This window comes from Dama dama, chromosome 33, assembly GCF_033118175.1.
Source record: "Dama dama isolate Ldn47 chromosome 33, ASM3311817v1, whole genome shotgun sequence".
In the NCBI taxonomy this organism is placed as follows: Eukaryota; Metazoa; Chordata; class Mammalia; order Artiodactyla; family Cervidae; genus Dama; species Dama dama.
This window is the reverse complement of record NC_083713.1, coordinates 26,729,317-26,745,859: the sequence shown is the minus strand read 5'-3', so window position 1 is coordinate 26,745,859 and position 16,543 is coordinate 26,729,317. Positions and strand designations below refer to the sequence as shown.

Sequence of the window (16,543 nt, the reverse complement as noted above, 5' to 3'; positions counted from 1 at the left end):
ATATAAAATGGTCTATTGACTATGGCCTGGAACCATCCATAAGGCCTCATCCGTAGTTATTCCTGCAAATTTCAGAAGGGTATTTGCTTCCCATTTAACATCAGGTCACCCATTTAACTGATTCTTTTTCAGTATGTGTCTTCAGTTCCATCTTTTGCTGAGGGTTCTTTTATTTATTTATTTATTTTGCTACAGCTTCTTATGTGAGATTTAATCAAATGTATCAACATTTGAATAGTAAGACAGAGGAATTAGGAAATGTGGCTCTAAGAAATGGAAGAAAATTACAGAATCTCATTTTAAAAATAAAGATTAATTTTTAAGCTTAGAGTAATAGAAACACCAATTCTGTAGCTAAAGACAAGTGGCCAAAGACTGTGTTGGAAAAGAATGCACCCAAGTATTTTTCTGTGTTTGCCAAGTAAATGGGCTGTTCCCATTAATCAGCCCACTCACCATAAATGATGAGATTTTTTTGTTTAGACTGAAAGCCTAAGGCTCAGACATTTCATCTGGATGAGTCAACATATCTGCAAAGAAGAGAGGAAGAAACAGAATGTTATTAAAGAGCTATAGTGTCTCTTGCCTATTTTATCTAATCCTTATTACAACCCCTTTTAATGAATGGTGGAAAATTTTAGGCTCAGAGAAGTAAGTTACTTGCCCAGGATTACAACACTGGTAATGGTAGAGCTTGCATTCAAGTCCAGCTTGACCAACTTCTGAGTCTGTTTTCCTTTAGCCTCACAAATTACTCTAACAAAATATACTATTAATATATAAATATATCTTTGACACTATCTAGTAAATGTTGCAAAGCAGTATATTTCAAAAGGGCTGACATAAAATAGACTGTATTACAAACTTTTCACTTACAAACCTATAAAATTACCATCCAGAATTCTTTATTTTTCTACTTTTCACCAACTATGCATTCTTGAAAAATGTTCTTGCACAAATGTTTTTCAAGAGTTGTCCTTCCAGCTGACAAAGGAGGATAAGAATGAAAACATTTTTTTTTTTTTATGTGAAGGCTGGGACTACCCCCAGTGATTTTCTTTATTGCCTTTAAGTATAACTAGACAGTTTTATGTGATCATCTACATTCTTTGATAATGCCTCAGATGCCTCAATAAAATTTTGTTACCTGAAAAAGTAAGCCTTGAAAATTCCCTGTAACCTCAAAGATGTCCTCGGAAGGTCCCCTTCCCTCACCTCTTCATGGTGTGGTGGGGGCAGTGATCAAAAGGGTTTGCAAGTTACAGCAGCACTGTGTTCAGAATGCTCTCCAAATATAGATTTTTTTATTAACTCAAACTAAAAGGAAAAAGAGAGCCCACATGTATTAAATTTATTTTAGGCCTGGATTTGATTTCTATTATAATTGGATTGGCCCAAAATTTCATTCGGATTTTAAACCCAAATGAACTTTTTGGTCAATCGAATACCTCCTTATTTGTGTCCAGTAGACCAATTTGTATACATTTCTTATATAATTCAAAGACATGTGCATATTCACAGTACACTGTTTTGGTAATATCAGGCATACAAAACAGTGCACCATGCCAAATCCAGAAGAGTAAAAAGCCTCTCTTTCAAGGGGTCATTTTCCAGGTTGAATTTTCCCAAGCCAAACCAGAGTTGAAAAGTAGGGGCCATGTAAGTGAATTTTGACTGATGTTCTGGACAACTTGGAAAACATGGGAGCAACCATGTCTATAGGTGGACTTAAAGTTTAGGATCCGTTAGCACCTCTGTATCCTCAGAAATCAACCTTTTTCAGCTCAAAGAGGGTCACCATATTGGTGCTGATAACATTATTTTTCTGATTCACTTTTACCCTGAGAAATCCAGAGCAGTTTATGCATACAGTTGGCCCTCTGTATCTTTGGTTTCCACATCCACAGACTCAGCCAACCACAGATGGAAAATATTGGGGGGAAAAATTTCCTAAAAGTTCCCAAAAGCAAGACTTGAATTTGTCATATGCTGGCAACTGTTTAAATAGCACTTATATTGTATCTACTACTATTTACATAGCATTTACATTGTATTAAGTCTAAAAGCAATATAGAGATGATTTAAAGTATACAAGAATATGTATAGATTATATGCAAATACTACACCATTTTATATAGGGAACTTAAGCATCCATGGATTTTGGTATCTGTGGAGGTCCTGGAACCCACTCCCTGCGTTTTAAACTTTGAAAGCCACCTGACTCCCCTCAAACCACTCAACTCTTAAGTGTGATATTAAAATGTCGATAGCGAGACAGTACTTCTCATGATGGATAAACTATATGAAGCCCTCAAACATTACCATTTAGGATACCTTCCACTCTGTGGTTATGTGGTTGTAATAAGAGGGAATTTGAAATGACTACTCCTGTTTCAGTTAATGTGTTACATTTTCCTTAGACTATCAACCACCCAGTCATTCAGCTCCATCCTCTTTGCAGAAAGATGGTCTCTTTCAGGCACCCTCCTCCACCTCTGTTTTTTGTTTTAGGTGCAGTTCTGTAGAAGTGTCCTCATTTCCAGACTTGGTGTCAGAAGATTTTCTGTCACAGGTTTAAAACCTCACAGCCTGGATAGCCTCACCAGCCAGGTTCTCTTTAACTTGTACTAGGGTACCTTCTTCATGCAGTAAGCTGAGAAGAGCTGTACCATCTGGTCTTCAAGTCCCCCGTTTAAACAAAGGTCAAGCAATAGGCACCTGGCAGCATCCAGTCTGAAACAAAGCAGTAACGTGTTTCAGCCAAGCCCAGACCTGCCAGATCACAAGCCAGAGGCTCCCTGCCCGCTTCCCAACTTCAGAGTCCCCTGCCCTGAGAGAACGTCAGCCCCTTCTGTGGAGCTGCGAAGAGGGAAGATAAGGTCAGGCAGCTGTACCACTAGAGAGAGCCTCTGGCAGAAACAGACGGATGCCCTAATGTCCCTGATTAGAGAGACCATTTTCTCTCACTAGTGGGATGATAGCATAAAGGATTGCCACCCAGGTAAACTTTTATTCTTTTTGACCAGACAACATACCCTAGCTAAGGGAAGTCCTAACCAAGAATACCAGGATGGGAAGCCAACATTCTATCAGAGTTAAACTTTTGACAAGGGAACCAATTTCAAACTGATCTGTGAGTCACATGCCAGCTAGAGCTGGAAGCTTAGTAGCAACAGCTGCCCAAAGCCATGTGGAATAGAAAGTAACTGGTTAATGTAATGTATCCCTTGAAGTATTGAAAGTCATTTATAGATATGCCCTCTCCTTCCCTCAAATGAAAGTGAAGGTGTTAGTTGCTTAGTCATGTCCCACTCTTTGCAACCCCATGGACTACAGCCCACCAGGCTCCTCTGTCCATGAACTTCTCTAGGCAAGAATACTGGAGTGGATAGCCATTCTCTTCTCCGGGGGATCTTCCTGACCCAGGGATTGAATCCGGGTCTCCTGCATTGCATGCAGATTCTTTACAGTCTGAGCCAGCAGGGAAGCCCTCAAATAGTCATTGCCTATAAGAGGAAAACACCTTTGTCTTCTACCCTGTTTACTTTGAGAAAAGGGTCCGCCGTTCGAGATTGAAGCAGACTTTTTTATTCCTGGCTCCTCCCGTAGGCTGCAAAGCCAGATTCTTTTCAAAGATTGAACTCTTCAGCGTCCTTTCGGTCCTGAGGGCAGGCACACATACATGTGGGCACACACAACACACGTCATGCACATACTCAATTAGTGACAGTTACCTCCCAGACACACTGAGTTTGCTACCTCATTCAAAACCAGGGTTTCACTCACCGCATGCTCATACGCACAGGGTCGTACGTTGGATTGCCTCTTCTTCCCTTCCTCAGGCACGCGGTGAAGACCCTGAGATTTCATACATTAGAGGTATTCTTGGGATCTCAACACCCTTCCTCCAGGGTCTCAAACAGGCAGGGAAGGGATATTGGTGAGCAGAAGAAAATAGAGTTCCCCTGGACCTGAATCCTACCACTGCTTTCTAAACACGAGAGAATTTTATTTTCATTGTTGTCCTTTCTTGTCATTTTGCTGTTAAGTGTAAATGCCAAGCAGAGAAGCAAAATCTGAACTTTGGAACAGGACCACCCAGATCTCCTCAAAGTATTTTGCCTAGAGTTTTCCCTCTGTTTTCTACCATCTTGAATATTACTTTGAAATAACCCACACTCAGTTTAGAAAAATACATCCTCCCTTGTTGATTAAAGGGCTTCATGGCTGGATCTCTTGATATAATGCCTAATACCCACCACCCTGCCAAATAATTTATCCTTAACATGGAAATTATATGGACATTCTATTGCTGACTTATTTCCTGTTCAGATGTTATGGGAGGTTGTTTGCTTGTCGGTATTTTAGGGGTTTGTTTTCTCTTATTTTTAGCTGCATTTCCAAAGTACATTCCAGTGTACAGTTGGGAGATATGCCGCATTCCAGAAATAGGCAGGGGAATCCAGTACCGGCCTGAAATTGTGCAACGAGTAACCCATATATGGATAACCTAGTTTATTGTCACTTCCCCTTGCCCTGAGCTGCCCTGGGATTTACATGTTCCCTTTCATTCCCCGTGGAGCAAGGCTGAAGCTCCCAGCCTGCCAGAGCCACTCTCCAAAAAGTTTAATCTCATGTATGGAAAAAAGAAGAATGTTTTAGTAACTACTTCAATTTGTGATTTTTCTGTTGCCTTCCTGTGTGATTTTGATGAGGTACATCAACTTTTTTTTTTACCATATGGGTCATGAGTTGAGTCAGTATGGTTTTCTGGGATCTCAAAAAATCTTTAAATATGTAAAAAATTATATATCAATGATTTGCCCACTTTTGAAAAATTAATGATGGTTTTATTTCTCGTCCAGGTATACTGTGATGTCAGGAACACCTGAAAAAATTTTAGAGCATTTTCTAGAAACGATACGCCTTGAGCCAGCTTTAAATGAAGCAACAGGTAAACACCTAGAAGAGCTGCGTCCATTAAATCTTGGCAGAGCACTGTAAAAAAAAACAAAAACAACTTCTGAATTCATTCTCAGTATGTGTATCAACAGCAGTTTTAGAAATGGGTCATGTGTGAGATCTTTAGAAGAGCATCCTGCAAACCCTACTTTGCCTGCTCATCATAGCTGTGCTTTGTAGATGTCCCAGTCTCATTCATACATGTTAGGAGTAGCCTTCCAAAGGCATTTCTTAAGTTATCATTTAAATCCCGTCTTCCAAAGGTAACCTATTTGGTTATCATTTAAATTCTGTCTATTCCCGTAAGGGATTAGAAGCTGCCTCCATAAAAGTCACAACCTTGCTCCAACTGGGAGTAAAGTGGTTTTTTTCTGAGATTCTTGGACTCCTACAGAGCGAAACTGTACACATATTAGTTTCCTAAGACCGCCGTGACAAAGTGACACTATCTGGGGTGGCTTGAATGCCTCTCAGTCCAAGAGGCTAGAAGTCTAAGATCCAGGTGCCAGCAGCATTGGCTCCTTCCAAGGGCTGTGGGGAAGAGTCTGAGATCTCTCGCCTGACTTCTGGCTGAGGGGTGGGTTGATGGCATTCTTTGGCATCCCTGGGCTTGTAGAGGCATCACTCATCTTCATCTTCACACGCTATTTTCCCTGTGTCAGTTCACATCATCTTCTCTCCATGCATTTGTCTCTCTGTCCAAATTCCCTCTTTTTATAAGGACACCAATCATATTAGATTAGGTTCCATATTCATTATCTTAACCAATTACAAATAAGGTCACATTCTGAGGTCCTGGGGATTTGGACTTCAGCATGTCTTATGGTGAGGAAAAAAATCAACTAATAATACCACTGTTCAATGAACTAGCCATGTTATCTATTACACAGAGATTTGATGGTGAATGAGATGAATCTCACCAGTGAACTGTTACTATTAGAGCTTGATATCCTTCTCTACTTTGGTTACCATCTTATGTGTGACTTTGGAACAGCCCACATTGAGCTCTTTTAAAAAAAAAAATAATTTGCTACTGTCCTGTCTCTCAGAATAATAGGCTAATATTTTAAGTGCATTGAGCTCCATAGAAGATTTCTCACTAAAAGAAGTTCAAATATTTGTCCAAAAATCTTGGTGGTGGTTCAAAATCTGTTTGTCATCTTTGCACTATATTCAAGGTAAAGTTAGCATTATTGTTGTTGTTATTATTCCTTCTAAAAGTATTTTACTGTACTAACTTCTTATTTTATCTTCTCATTCTAGTTTCTTATTTTGTGTAAATAGACTATCTGATAAAAAAAAAAAATACTACTGCTTTCAATGTATGACAAAAACCACTACAATATTGTAAAGTAATTAGCCTCCAACTAATAAAAATAAATGAAAAATTAAATAAATAAATAAATAGACTATCTGAGGTTTTTAATGTAGTGAATTAACTGGGGAGTAGTAGATAGAAAAGCCAGGATCTCTGTTTCCAGAGCACTTATTTTCAGTATTTCTTGAGGAACTTCTTGGGCTGGCGCTAAGCTGGACGCTATGGACAAAGCAGTGTGAATAAGAAACCATGCTCCTGTCCTCAGAAAGCTTATAACCCTCTGGAGGACAAAAAGGAATATGCAAACAACTTGATCAAAAGTCTGAGAGGACCAGGCAGAGTGTCACAGAGGAAATAGCTTTGAAATGTCCCTGAAGGAAGGCTGGTAATCAGTGACTACAGACTGGAGATGGAAGCCTTCCATCCTGAGGGGCAACATGAGTGCTGACCAAGAAAGAGACAAGAAGGACCAGATGGTCTGGCTTTGCTAGACTATCATATACACCAAACTGTCAGAAAGAAGATAGGGTCTAGGAATTAGGGTCCAGATCTTCAAGTATGTTAGATGTGAAGCTAAGCATGAGGAAGTGGTTGAAGATGTCTGAGCAAGGAGAATATGATAAGATCTTTTCTTGAAAAAGGAAATCCTTGAGGGATCAGTTACAAGGGGATAACTTGCTTCCAAGAAGCAAACATAACCTCAAATAAATCATATTTCTAGGACCCGAGGTCAGGAAAAATACAGCAGATTTTTCCCCTCTGATTAACTGTTGCCCAGAATGTGTGATTGCATAATAGAAAAAACCAGCATCTTCTCTAAAGTGATTTTGACCAAAAAGGAACATTCTAGTGCATTAGAGATGATGGTATCTAAGAAAAGATCTGTAAGACTTTTACTACCCGTGAGGAACAAACATACTCTTCCTTTTAAAGTCACTTCTGAAAGAGGAGGGGACTAGATGATTGCTTCTTAAGAACCGGAAGCCCAGAGGTCAGTGCACGGCATGGCTGTTGCATACGCTGTGACTCCTGACTGTTCCATTTTTGATATTAGAACTAAGTTCTCATTATATTTTAATACTGAACTTTATTTCCTGTAGTTTTTTCCTCATTTTGTGATTTTTGCAAGTAATGCTCATGGATTAGAGGGAAGGAATAAATCAGTATCTTCCTCACAATCAAAATATGAATTGTTACATGGTCATCCTGGACACTAAAAATTATCTTAGTAGAGACCCATGAAACTCATGGATGCAGTGGGGTGGGAGACCCTTGGCATTTATAGATTTCCAATACAGTGAGAGATGTCAGAGTTGATAGTGTAACTAGTTTACATCATAAAAATAACATTGTTGGGTTTGATAGGACATTCTCTTAATATACCCCAAAACATGTATTTTCTGCCTAAGAACCATTGGTTTCCTAGACTTACACTTCTATGACCAGCATTAGTCCTTAAGTGACTTGGGAAGTCGTTTTCTGGTATGAGGATCTTTTGAATCAGCTCTCAAGTATGAGAAAGAACGAGTAGAGAACAAAGTCACACTGAGATGTGGAGGCTGGGTGATTACCACGCTGACTGACCGGCTCTCCAGCCTTGAAGCACCCTACTCAAATTTCTGCTTTAACAGCATTTAAATTGCTTTCTAGCACAGGCCTCTGGGAACCTTATAAGCAAACATTTTCTCTTCTCAGAGAAATCCTTTATATCTAAAACATATACTGGTGACCCTAGATGTTAAACTCAGACATGCCAGTGAACATCCTTTCATACTTAAGAAAAAAAGCTCCATACAGCTTCTATCTGACACCTTAGCATGTTCTCTGGCTCAGTATAATGAGACTGAAATGACTCATAACACCTAGTAATGACAACTTTGGGTTACAGTCATCACCTATATTTAAATAAGTATAATGGTACTGTGTGGCATGACGGAGATATTAACTAAAGCTAAGGTGGTAATCAGATTGCAATATATACATGTATCAAATCAATACATTGTGTACTTTAAACTTACATAATGTTGTATGACAATTATCAGTTTTTTTTAGTGAGTGTAATGATTAAACCTTTAGTCACTGATTCCAACTTTGATAATATTTGTTAATTTAAAACACAGACATTGGAAATTCAGTATATATAGTTAAAAATTTTGCATTTCTCACCATTTTCTATTTGAAAAATTATGTGAGTTTCACAGATCTCAGCCATGGTGGTTCATTTTCTAATTGAAAACCCCCATAGTATCTTGGATTCCAAAGCTTTAACACGTATATTCTTAAGGCTTTTAGATCTGTCTTTATGTGCTTTCCCCTTAAGGCTGCTTGGATAATATTGTCTTCGCAATGAAGAACCAGCATCAGATTCAAAATGAAGCATACTTGGGGGGACTTGCCTTATTTCTTTTGCCATTTCCCTGCTTACCTATCTACAAAACAGCTTCAAATATAAGACATATACCACTTTAATCTACCAGAGAGCTTTTGTTTTGCTTCAGTTATTGCTCACAGTTTTTCTTTTCTTTTTCTTTTCTTTTTGTCTGCTTTTGTTTCCCTCACCAGTTCTCTGCTCTTACCATGTCCTTTTTCCATAATTCTATCACCCTTTCATCTTTTATTGCTCCTTCTAAAAATTGAAGGTAGAAAATAAATAAGGAAAATAGACATTGACAAAAGACAGATGGTGTAAAATAGACAAAGAAATGGCAATATCTTAATTCTGCATACATGGTACTGCCCATGTGTGGTTTTTTAATTATATATATATATATTTTTTTCATTTATTGTAGCTAAGGTGACCAGCACCATTATTACAAGTCTGTCTCTTTTTAAACTTACTGTACTTTTTGTCCACTGTCCTAAGGAAATTGAGTTTTGATCTCAAGCTCTGTTAATCTTTTTATTTTCATATGCAATGCTTCTTTATATAGTAAAACCACAATACCCCAAGCCAACATATAAGAACCATTGGCCAAGAACAAATGAATACATACTCTTGCTTTCCTCAACATTTCTACAAGAATGTAATTTCTTTTTCTGCTTTGTTTTTCTCCCCTGCAGATTCTGTTTTAAATGACTTTGTTATGATGCACTGTGTTTTTATGCCAAATACCCAGCTTTGCCCAGCTCTGGTGGCCCAATATCCTTTTGTTGTGAAAAGTCTGTTCCCTTGATGACACCTCCCATGTATATAAGGCCACTATCTCATCCCATACTCTCAAGGTAAGTCATGACCGAGGCAGAATTAGGCTTTCTGCCCTTGTCAAACTCTGACAAGGTAGTTTCTGAAACATCAGTAGTTTCCCCACCTAGCCCCCCACAGATTTCTGATCTCTCCTTGGCATGTGCCATGTTTAAGGATTTTCTCCTTATTACCTGTGTAGAGAAACATGAGCCAATTTATCTAAGGAAGGTGACGCTGATGAGAAATATACATATCCGGGAGGTAGACTAGAGAAGGTGATGGTGAAGAATATTACTAGGGAATATTATTAGGGATCACTTCCTAAGCTTGGAGACTTTGTACCTCTGTCAGGACACCTGGCAGGATGGACCATGATCTGTTCGTGTCCCTCTAAGCTGTAGTATTAGTCAGACCACTAACCTGCTGATATATAGACAAGTTATCATTGTGGGGCCACTTTTCTTTCACATTCATCCTAGTCAACCCTATCCTCTAGACATTGATATTTATCCCTTTGTGGCTGTTTTTATTATTATCCCATTGACTTTTGTCAAGGATATAAAACTTGAAATCCTAGTGGCTGTTCCTCTAGGTAACTTGATCCTGAGCTTATGTGGGGGGCAGTGTTTCAGTGGTCTCATGAGTTGACCAGTTGGTTCACAGTGTCTGGCAGAGGGGACATCAGAAGACAGAAGTTGAATAAAAGAAGTGAATATCATTAATGAGTGGAACCCTCAACTTTGGGGGAATGTGAAAGTATATTTTCCAATTCTGCTTTATTTTTAAAGCAGCAAAAATGTAGGCCCCCAAACACTTTGGCCTTTTTGAGCAGCTAAATATATGGAAGGAGAATAACTTTCTTTTTTTCTAAGCAATCCAATCAATGTTGGCATGTTTTCCTTTTTCAGAATTATAATTGCCCTACCTGATTCTCATTTCCTTGTTCATAATTCTCTTTGAAGTCAACAGAATGTGTGAGAATAGGAGATTGGAGTTGAATATGCTATTCAGAGGATGCTGCAAGAGTGAGATTTGGGTGTTTATTTGCCTGGAAACTATCTTTCCAAGTAATGACAGTTTAATGAGACTTAAATATATTATATATTCTTTCTGGCTCATATTCAGTTTTTCTCAAGTAAAATTAACACATTCAGGGTCTCTCTGTGCTCTTTTAGCTCCATACATGGTAATCATTATTAGACCTTTGAGATTTTTGGAAGGAAAAATGAAAACCACCATTGAGTGTAGACTTTTTTTCCCCCCAACAGTTAACATGTTGATAAGCTTAAGGCAAACAAAACCAAAAGAAGGATGAAAGAAGGTAATGGACCAAGTTATATCATCTTGACAGCTCAGAGCCCCAAATACTGAGCTTATAGTCTTTTTGCAGATTTGTATTTCTTCACTTGCTAGTTCGTTCTCCTTCAGAATTGATTGAGAACATTCACCGCATTGACCTCTGTGTTAAAAGTAGAAGATCCTAGAGGGAAAGTCTGCACCATGCCTAGGTGTGGAGGGTGGGGGGTAATGATGTTGAGGGGAGGTGAAGGCAGGAAAAGTGGACAGTAGAGTCAAGGGAGGCTTGTGATGTCCAATCCTAACTTTTCTCAGAGATGGAGGGAGTCAGGATGGTTGGGTACCATCCATACTACCTAGTGTCCTCAGACCACCTCCTTCACACCCTGCCCTGTGAGAACTTAGATTCTCTTAACTGTCCTATTTTGAAACAACTCTTTATGTGCCAGGCACCACTGACCCATATTATACCTCTTTATCCTTATAGGAGTTTATTGGGTTAGTGTCAATTTTATTTAAAAGTGAGAATTCTGAGCCTCAAAAACAAACATGTCCAAGGCAAGTGGCAGAACTAGGATTTATCCAGGTGTTAGGATTCCAAGCCTGGGGTGTGGCATTTTTTTCCTTCACAACTTAACGCTTTTAAAAGCTTATCCTTTAGAGTTTAAAAACAACATTTCTTAGAAATATATTGCATGATACATATTTATTTGTGCTTCAGTTGGCTAAAATCAAAGTGGGCCTAATTTGTTGAAACCAAATAAAGTATCTGATAGAACTTTTTCTTTTTATAGTAATGGATATATTCTGTATCTGTGCAGCCCAGTAGCCACTAGCCTTGAAATTGGGTTCTATGACTGAGGAACTGAATTGTTAATTTTATTTAATTTTTATTAATTTAAATGTAAATGGCCACATGTAACTCAGTTCAGTTCAGTCGCTCAGTCATGTCCGACTCTTTGTGACCCCATGAATCGCAGCACGCCAGGCCTCCCTGTCCATCACCAACTCCCAGAGTTTACTCAAACTCATGTCCATTGAGTTGGTGATGCCACCCGGCCATCTCATCCTCTGTCGTCCCCTTCTCCTCCTGCCCCTAATCCCTCCCAGCATCAGGGTCTTTTCCATTGAGTCAATTCTTCACATGAGGTGGCCAAAGTACTGGAGTTTCAGCTTCAGCATCAGTCCTTCCAATGAACACCCAGGACTGATCTCCTTTAGGATGGACTGGTTGGATCTCCTTGCAGTCCAGGGGACTCTCAAGAGTCTTCGCCAACACCACACTTCAAAAGCATCAATTTTTCAGTGCTCAGCTTTCTTCACAGTCCAACTCTCACATCCATACATGATCACTAGAAAAACCATAGCCTTGACTAGACGGACTTTCGTTGGCAAAGTAATGTCTCTGCTTTTTAATATGCTCTCTAGGTTGGTCATAACTTTCCTTCCAAGGAGTAAGCGTCTTTTAATTTCATGGCTGCACTCACCATCTGCAGTGATTTTGGAGCCCAGAAAAATAAAGTCTGACACTGTTTCCACTGTTTCCACTGTTTCCCCATCTATTTCCCATGAAGTGATGGGACCAGATGCCATGATTTTAGCTTTCTGAATGTTGAGCTTTAAGCCAACTTTTTCACTCTGCTCTTTCACTTTCATCAAGAGGCTTTTTAGTTCCTCTTCACTTTCTGCCATAAGGGTGGTGTCATCTGCATATCTGAGGTTATTGATATTTCTCCTGGCAATCTTGATTCCAGCTTGTGCTTCTTCCAGCCCAGCGTTTCTCATGATGTACTGTGCATATAAGTTAAATAAGCAGGGTGACAATATATAGCCTTGACGTACTCCTTTTCCTATTTGGAACCAGTCTGTTGGTCCATGTCCAGTTCTAACTGTTGCTTCCCAACCTGCATATAGGTTTCTCAAGAGGTGGATCAGGTGGTCTGGTATTCCCATCTCTTTCAGAATTTTCCACTGTTTATTGTGATCCACACAGTCAAAGGCTTTGGCATAGTCAATAAAGTGGAAATAGATGTTTTTCTGGAACTCTCTTGCTTTTTCGATGATCCAGTGGATGTTGGCGATTTGATCTCTGGTTCCTCTGCCTTTTCTAAAACCAGCTTGAACATCTGGAAGTTCTCGTTTCACATATTGCTGAAGCCTGGCTTGGAGAATTTTGAGCATTACTTTACTAGCGTGTGAGATGAATGCAATTGTGCAGTAGTTTGAGCATTCTTTGGGATTGCCTTTCTTTGGGATTGGAATGACAACTGACCTTTTCCAGTCCTGTGGCCATTGCTGAGTTTTCCAAATTTGCTGGCATATTGAGTGCAGCACTTGCGCAGCATCGTCTTTCAGGATTTGAAATAGCTCAACTGGAATTCCATCACCTCCACTAGCTTTGTTCATAGTGATACTTTCTAAGGCCCACCTGACTTCACATTCCAGGATGTCTGGCTCTAGGTGAGTGATCACACCATCATGATTATCTGGGTCATGATCTTTTTTTGTACAGTTCTTCTGTGTATTCTTGCCACCTCTTCTTAATATCTTCTGCTTCTGTTAGGTCCATACCATTTCTAGTGGCTGCCATATAGGACAGCTTAAGTCCCATCCTTAGATACTGGAAATAAAACAAGAATTACTGTCCTGTAATGCCTGGGAGGCCAGGAAGGCATCCTGCTGCTGGCAGGCAAATGGAAAGGGCTGTATCCTTGAAGGTCATGTGTGTGTAAGTGTGTTTATACCATGCTAAGGACTCAATTTCTAGTCCGTTTGGCTCCAGAGAGATGTTCTATAGCTTCCTTACATAAGCTTCTTTTTCAATCATAAGTAACATAAACAAACTGTAACTGACTTAAGCAATAAGGGAATTCATCAAAAGGATGGGGTAACTCAGAGAATGGAAGGAATCCTTAGAGCCCAGGCCTTAGAAAGGAACCTTGGGGGCAGTGACGAAGGAACAGCTGCTACAGTAAAGTGGAAGTGAAGGTTGCTCAGTCATGTCCAACTCTTTGTGACCCCATGGACAAAGGAATCTGGTGGGCTAAAGTCCGTGGAATTCTCCAGGCAAGAATACTGAAGTGGGTAGCTGTTCTCTCCTCTGGGGGATCTTCCCAACCCAGGGATTGAACCCAGGTCTCACATATTGCAGGCAGATGCTTTACCAGCTGAGCTACCAGGGGAGCCCAAGAATACTGGAGTGGGTAGCCTATCCCTTCTCTAGGGGATCTTCCCGACCCAGGAATCAAACGGGGGTCTCCTGCACTGCAGGTGGATTCTTTACCAGCTGAGCTTCCTGGGCCCTTGCCTCATTCCCACATCCCTGGGAGTAACTTGGGTGACTGGTGATGTCTTGGTCAAAGGAAGGCAAAGCACTTCACTGACTAGTTTTTCAGAGACTGCCTATAAAGAAAAATAGAGAAAGTGGAGAAATAGAAGATGAACAGTCAGGAAAAAAAAAACAACAACACATAAACTATTTAGCACCATGTCCTCATGTGACAGGGAGCTAGAATGTAAAACTGAACAAGTGGGCTAATACCCATGTTGTTATGGGATTTAGGGATAGTAAAATACTTAACTGCGTTCCATTAAAGCACTTAAATTAAGTGCGTTGATTTGGCTGTGTGTTTTTAAAGTACTTATTAATATGTGTGACTTTTCATAGCAGCCCTGTGAAGAAGTCAGTATTTTCACTGCTCTTTTTCCAAATCAATAAACTAGGATAATGAAAAATTATGATTTGCTCAGAGAAAGGTAATTACTAGTACAGAAAAGACTTGAGCCCTGAGCCACTGGCGTCTGTTTCTGTCCTTAATCCACATTGTGCGTCTCCTCCAATTTTGCCTTTAGCATAGGAGACGATGGTAGAACTCTGTTTAACATTAATATTTCAGGCCTTTTATGTGCTAATGAGAGAGACTCTATTCATTAGATATGCTTGGGACATGATTTGGCCTGATGAATACAAGTGCTTTATAATGAGTTTCTTAAATTATATTTGTTCAATTTCTGTACTTTTCATCTCTAGTTTCTTTAAAATCTGCACTTAAAATACAGTTCAACTTTCTGTTAGTCTTTAAAAAGAAAATTAACCCCCCCATAACCTTACCAGGTATTACTGTGGTTAACATTTTGATATGTAGCCTTTCAGTCTTTTTTCTATACATTTAGATATATGCTTTGAAATATAAGGATGGGTCATACTCTAAATAATTATGTATTTTTGTTACTAAACAAACAGAGCCATTTTTCTGCCATTAATTTTTTCATATCATTTCTCTAAATATAGATGGCTTGGTCATCATTAAAAATAGAACATTCTCACTGTGAAAAATTCAATTTACAGAAAAAAAGAACAAAGTTCACCTGGTATCTCACCATTGAATTATGAAAAAATATTTAAGAAATTATATACATGTATAATTTTATGTATGTGAGATCATGTTATACATGCTTTTTAAAAATATGTTTTCTTTCACCTACCAGTATATGTATAGATCTTTTGAAATCAATATATGCAAATAAAACTCCATCATTTTGTTCAGATAATTCCACAAATACTTACTGAAAACTAACTTTTAGCTAAAACTGCCTTATACAGAGTAAATATAATAGGTTTCCTTATTGAAAAGGCAGGGTATCCATCTCTTATTTCTTTGTGAATATGATCTGGGGATGTTCTCTTTATAAGCCTATTTGGATTCTCTAAGAGGAACACTAACCAAAATTTGTAAATCAAGATTTACAAAAGGGCATCAGATTCTTAAAGCCATGTTTTTAGGAATATTCTTTGCATTTCTAAGGAAGATTGTCAGCTTAAATTCTGTTGAAGCCTATAGTCCCTTACTTGGTTTCTGAAAAAAGTTTTGATCTATATGTCACTATGAGAGCAATTTACTCCTGCAGATGGGCAATTTGAGAGTTTATTTCAAATAAGAAGCCTTAGTTTGATGATGCTATGAACATACTATCCTCTTTCAAAGAAAATGACTATATTATCAGATGTTCTACAAAATATTTTATATGTATCTTTCTCAGCCTCATATTAACACTGGGAGATGTGTACTCTTTGCATTAAGGAAGTGAGACTGAGCAGATAAATGATGTGCTCCAAGTTACCTACTAGTAAGGGTTGTAGATCATGACAAACTGCAAAACTCTCAGAGAGATGGGAACACCAGACCATCTTACCTGTCTCCTGAGAAACCTGTGTGTGGGTCAAGAAGCAACAGTTAGAACCCTGTACGGAACAACCGATTGGTTCATGGTCAGGAAAGAAGTACAGGGCTTTCTGCTGTCACCCTGTTGCTTTAATGTGTATGCTGAGCACATCATGAGAAATGCCGGGCTGGACAAGGTATAAGCCAGAATCAAGGTAGGCAGGAGAAACATCAACAACCTCAGATATGTGGATGACACCACTCTCATGACAGAAAGTGAGGAGGAACTAAAGAACCTCTTGATGAGGGTGAAGGAAGAGAGTGAAAGAGCTGACTTAAGACTAAATATTAAAAAAAAAAAAACAACTAAGATCATAGCATCCAGCCCTATTACTGCATGGCAGATAGAAGGGGTAAGGTGGAAGCAGTGATAGATTTCCTCTTCTCAGGCTCCAAAATCACTGCGAATGGTGACTGCAACCATGAAATCAAAAGACAATTGCTTCTTGGCAGAAAAGCAATGACAAATCTAGACAGTGTGTTGAAAGGCAGAGATATTACTCTGCGGACAAAGGTCCATATAGTCAAGGCTATGGTCTTCCCAGTGGTCACATACGATTA

The 16,543-nt window shown here is 39.1% G+C and overlaps 1 protein-coding gene across 6 annotated transcripts in view; it reads left to right on the top strand.

The window, feature by feature from the left end:
* The window catches only part of RAPGEF4 (Rap guanine nucleotide exchange factor 4), a 318,295-nt gene that overhangs the window by 254,211 nt on the left and 47,541 nt on the right, over nucleotides 1–16,543 (top strand). For all 6 annotated transcript variants that reach the window (XM_061135069.1, XM_061135068.1, XM_061135067.1 and 3 more), the window contains 2 exons: nucleotides 4,866–4,954; nucleotides 9,341–9,419. In XM_061135069.1, the coding sequence (XP_060991052.1) occupies nucleotides 4,866–4,954; nucleotides 9,341–9,419 (168 nt within the window). The remainder of the gene's footprint in view (nucleotides 1–4,865; nucleotides 4,955–9,340; nucleotides 9,420–16,543) is intronic.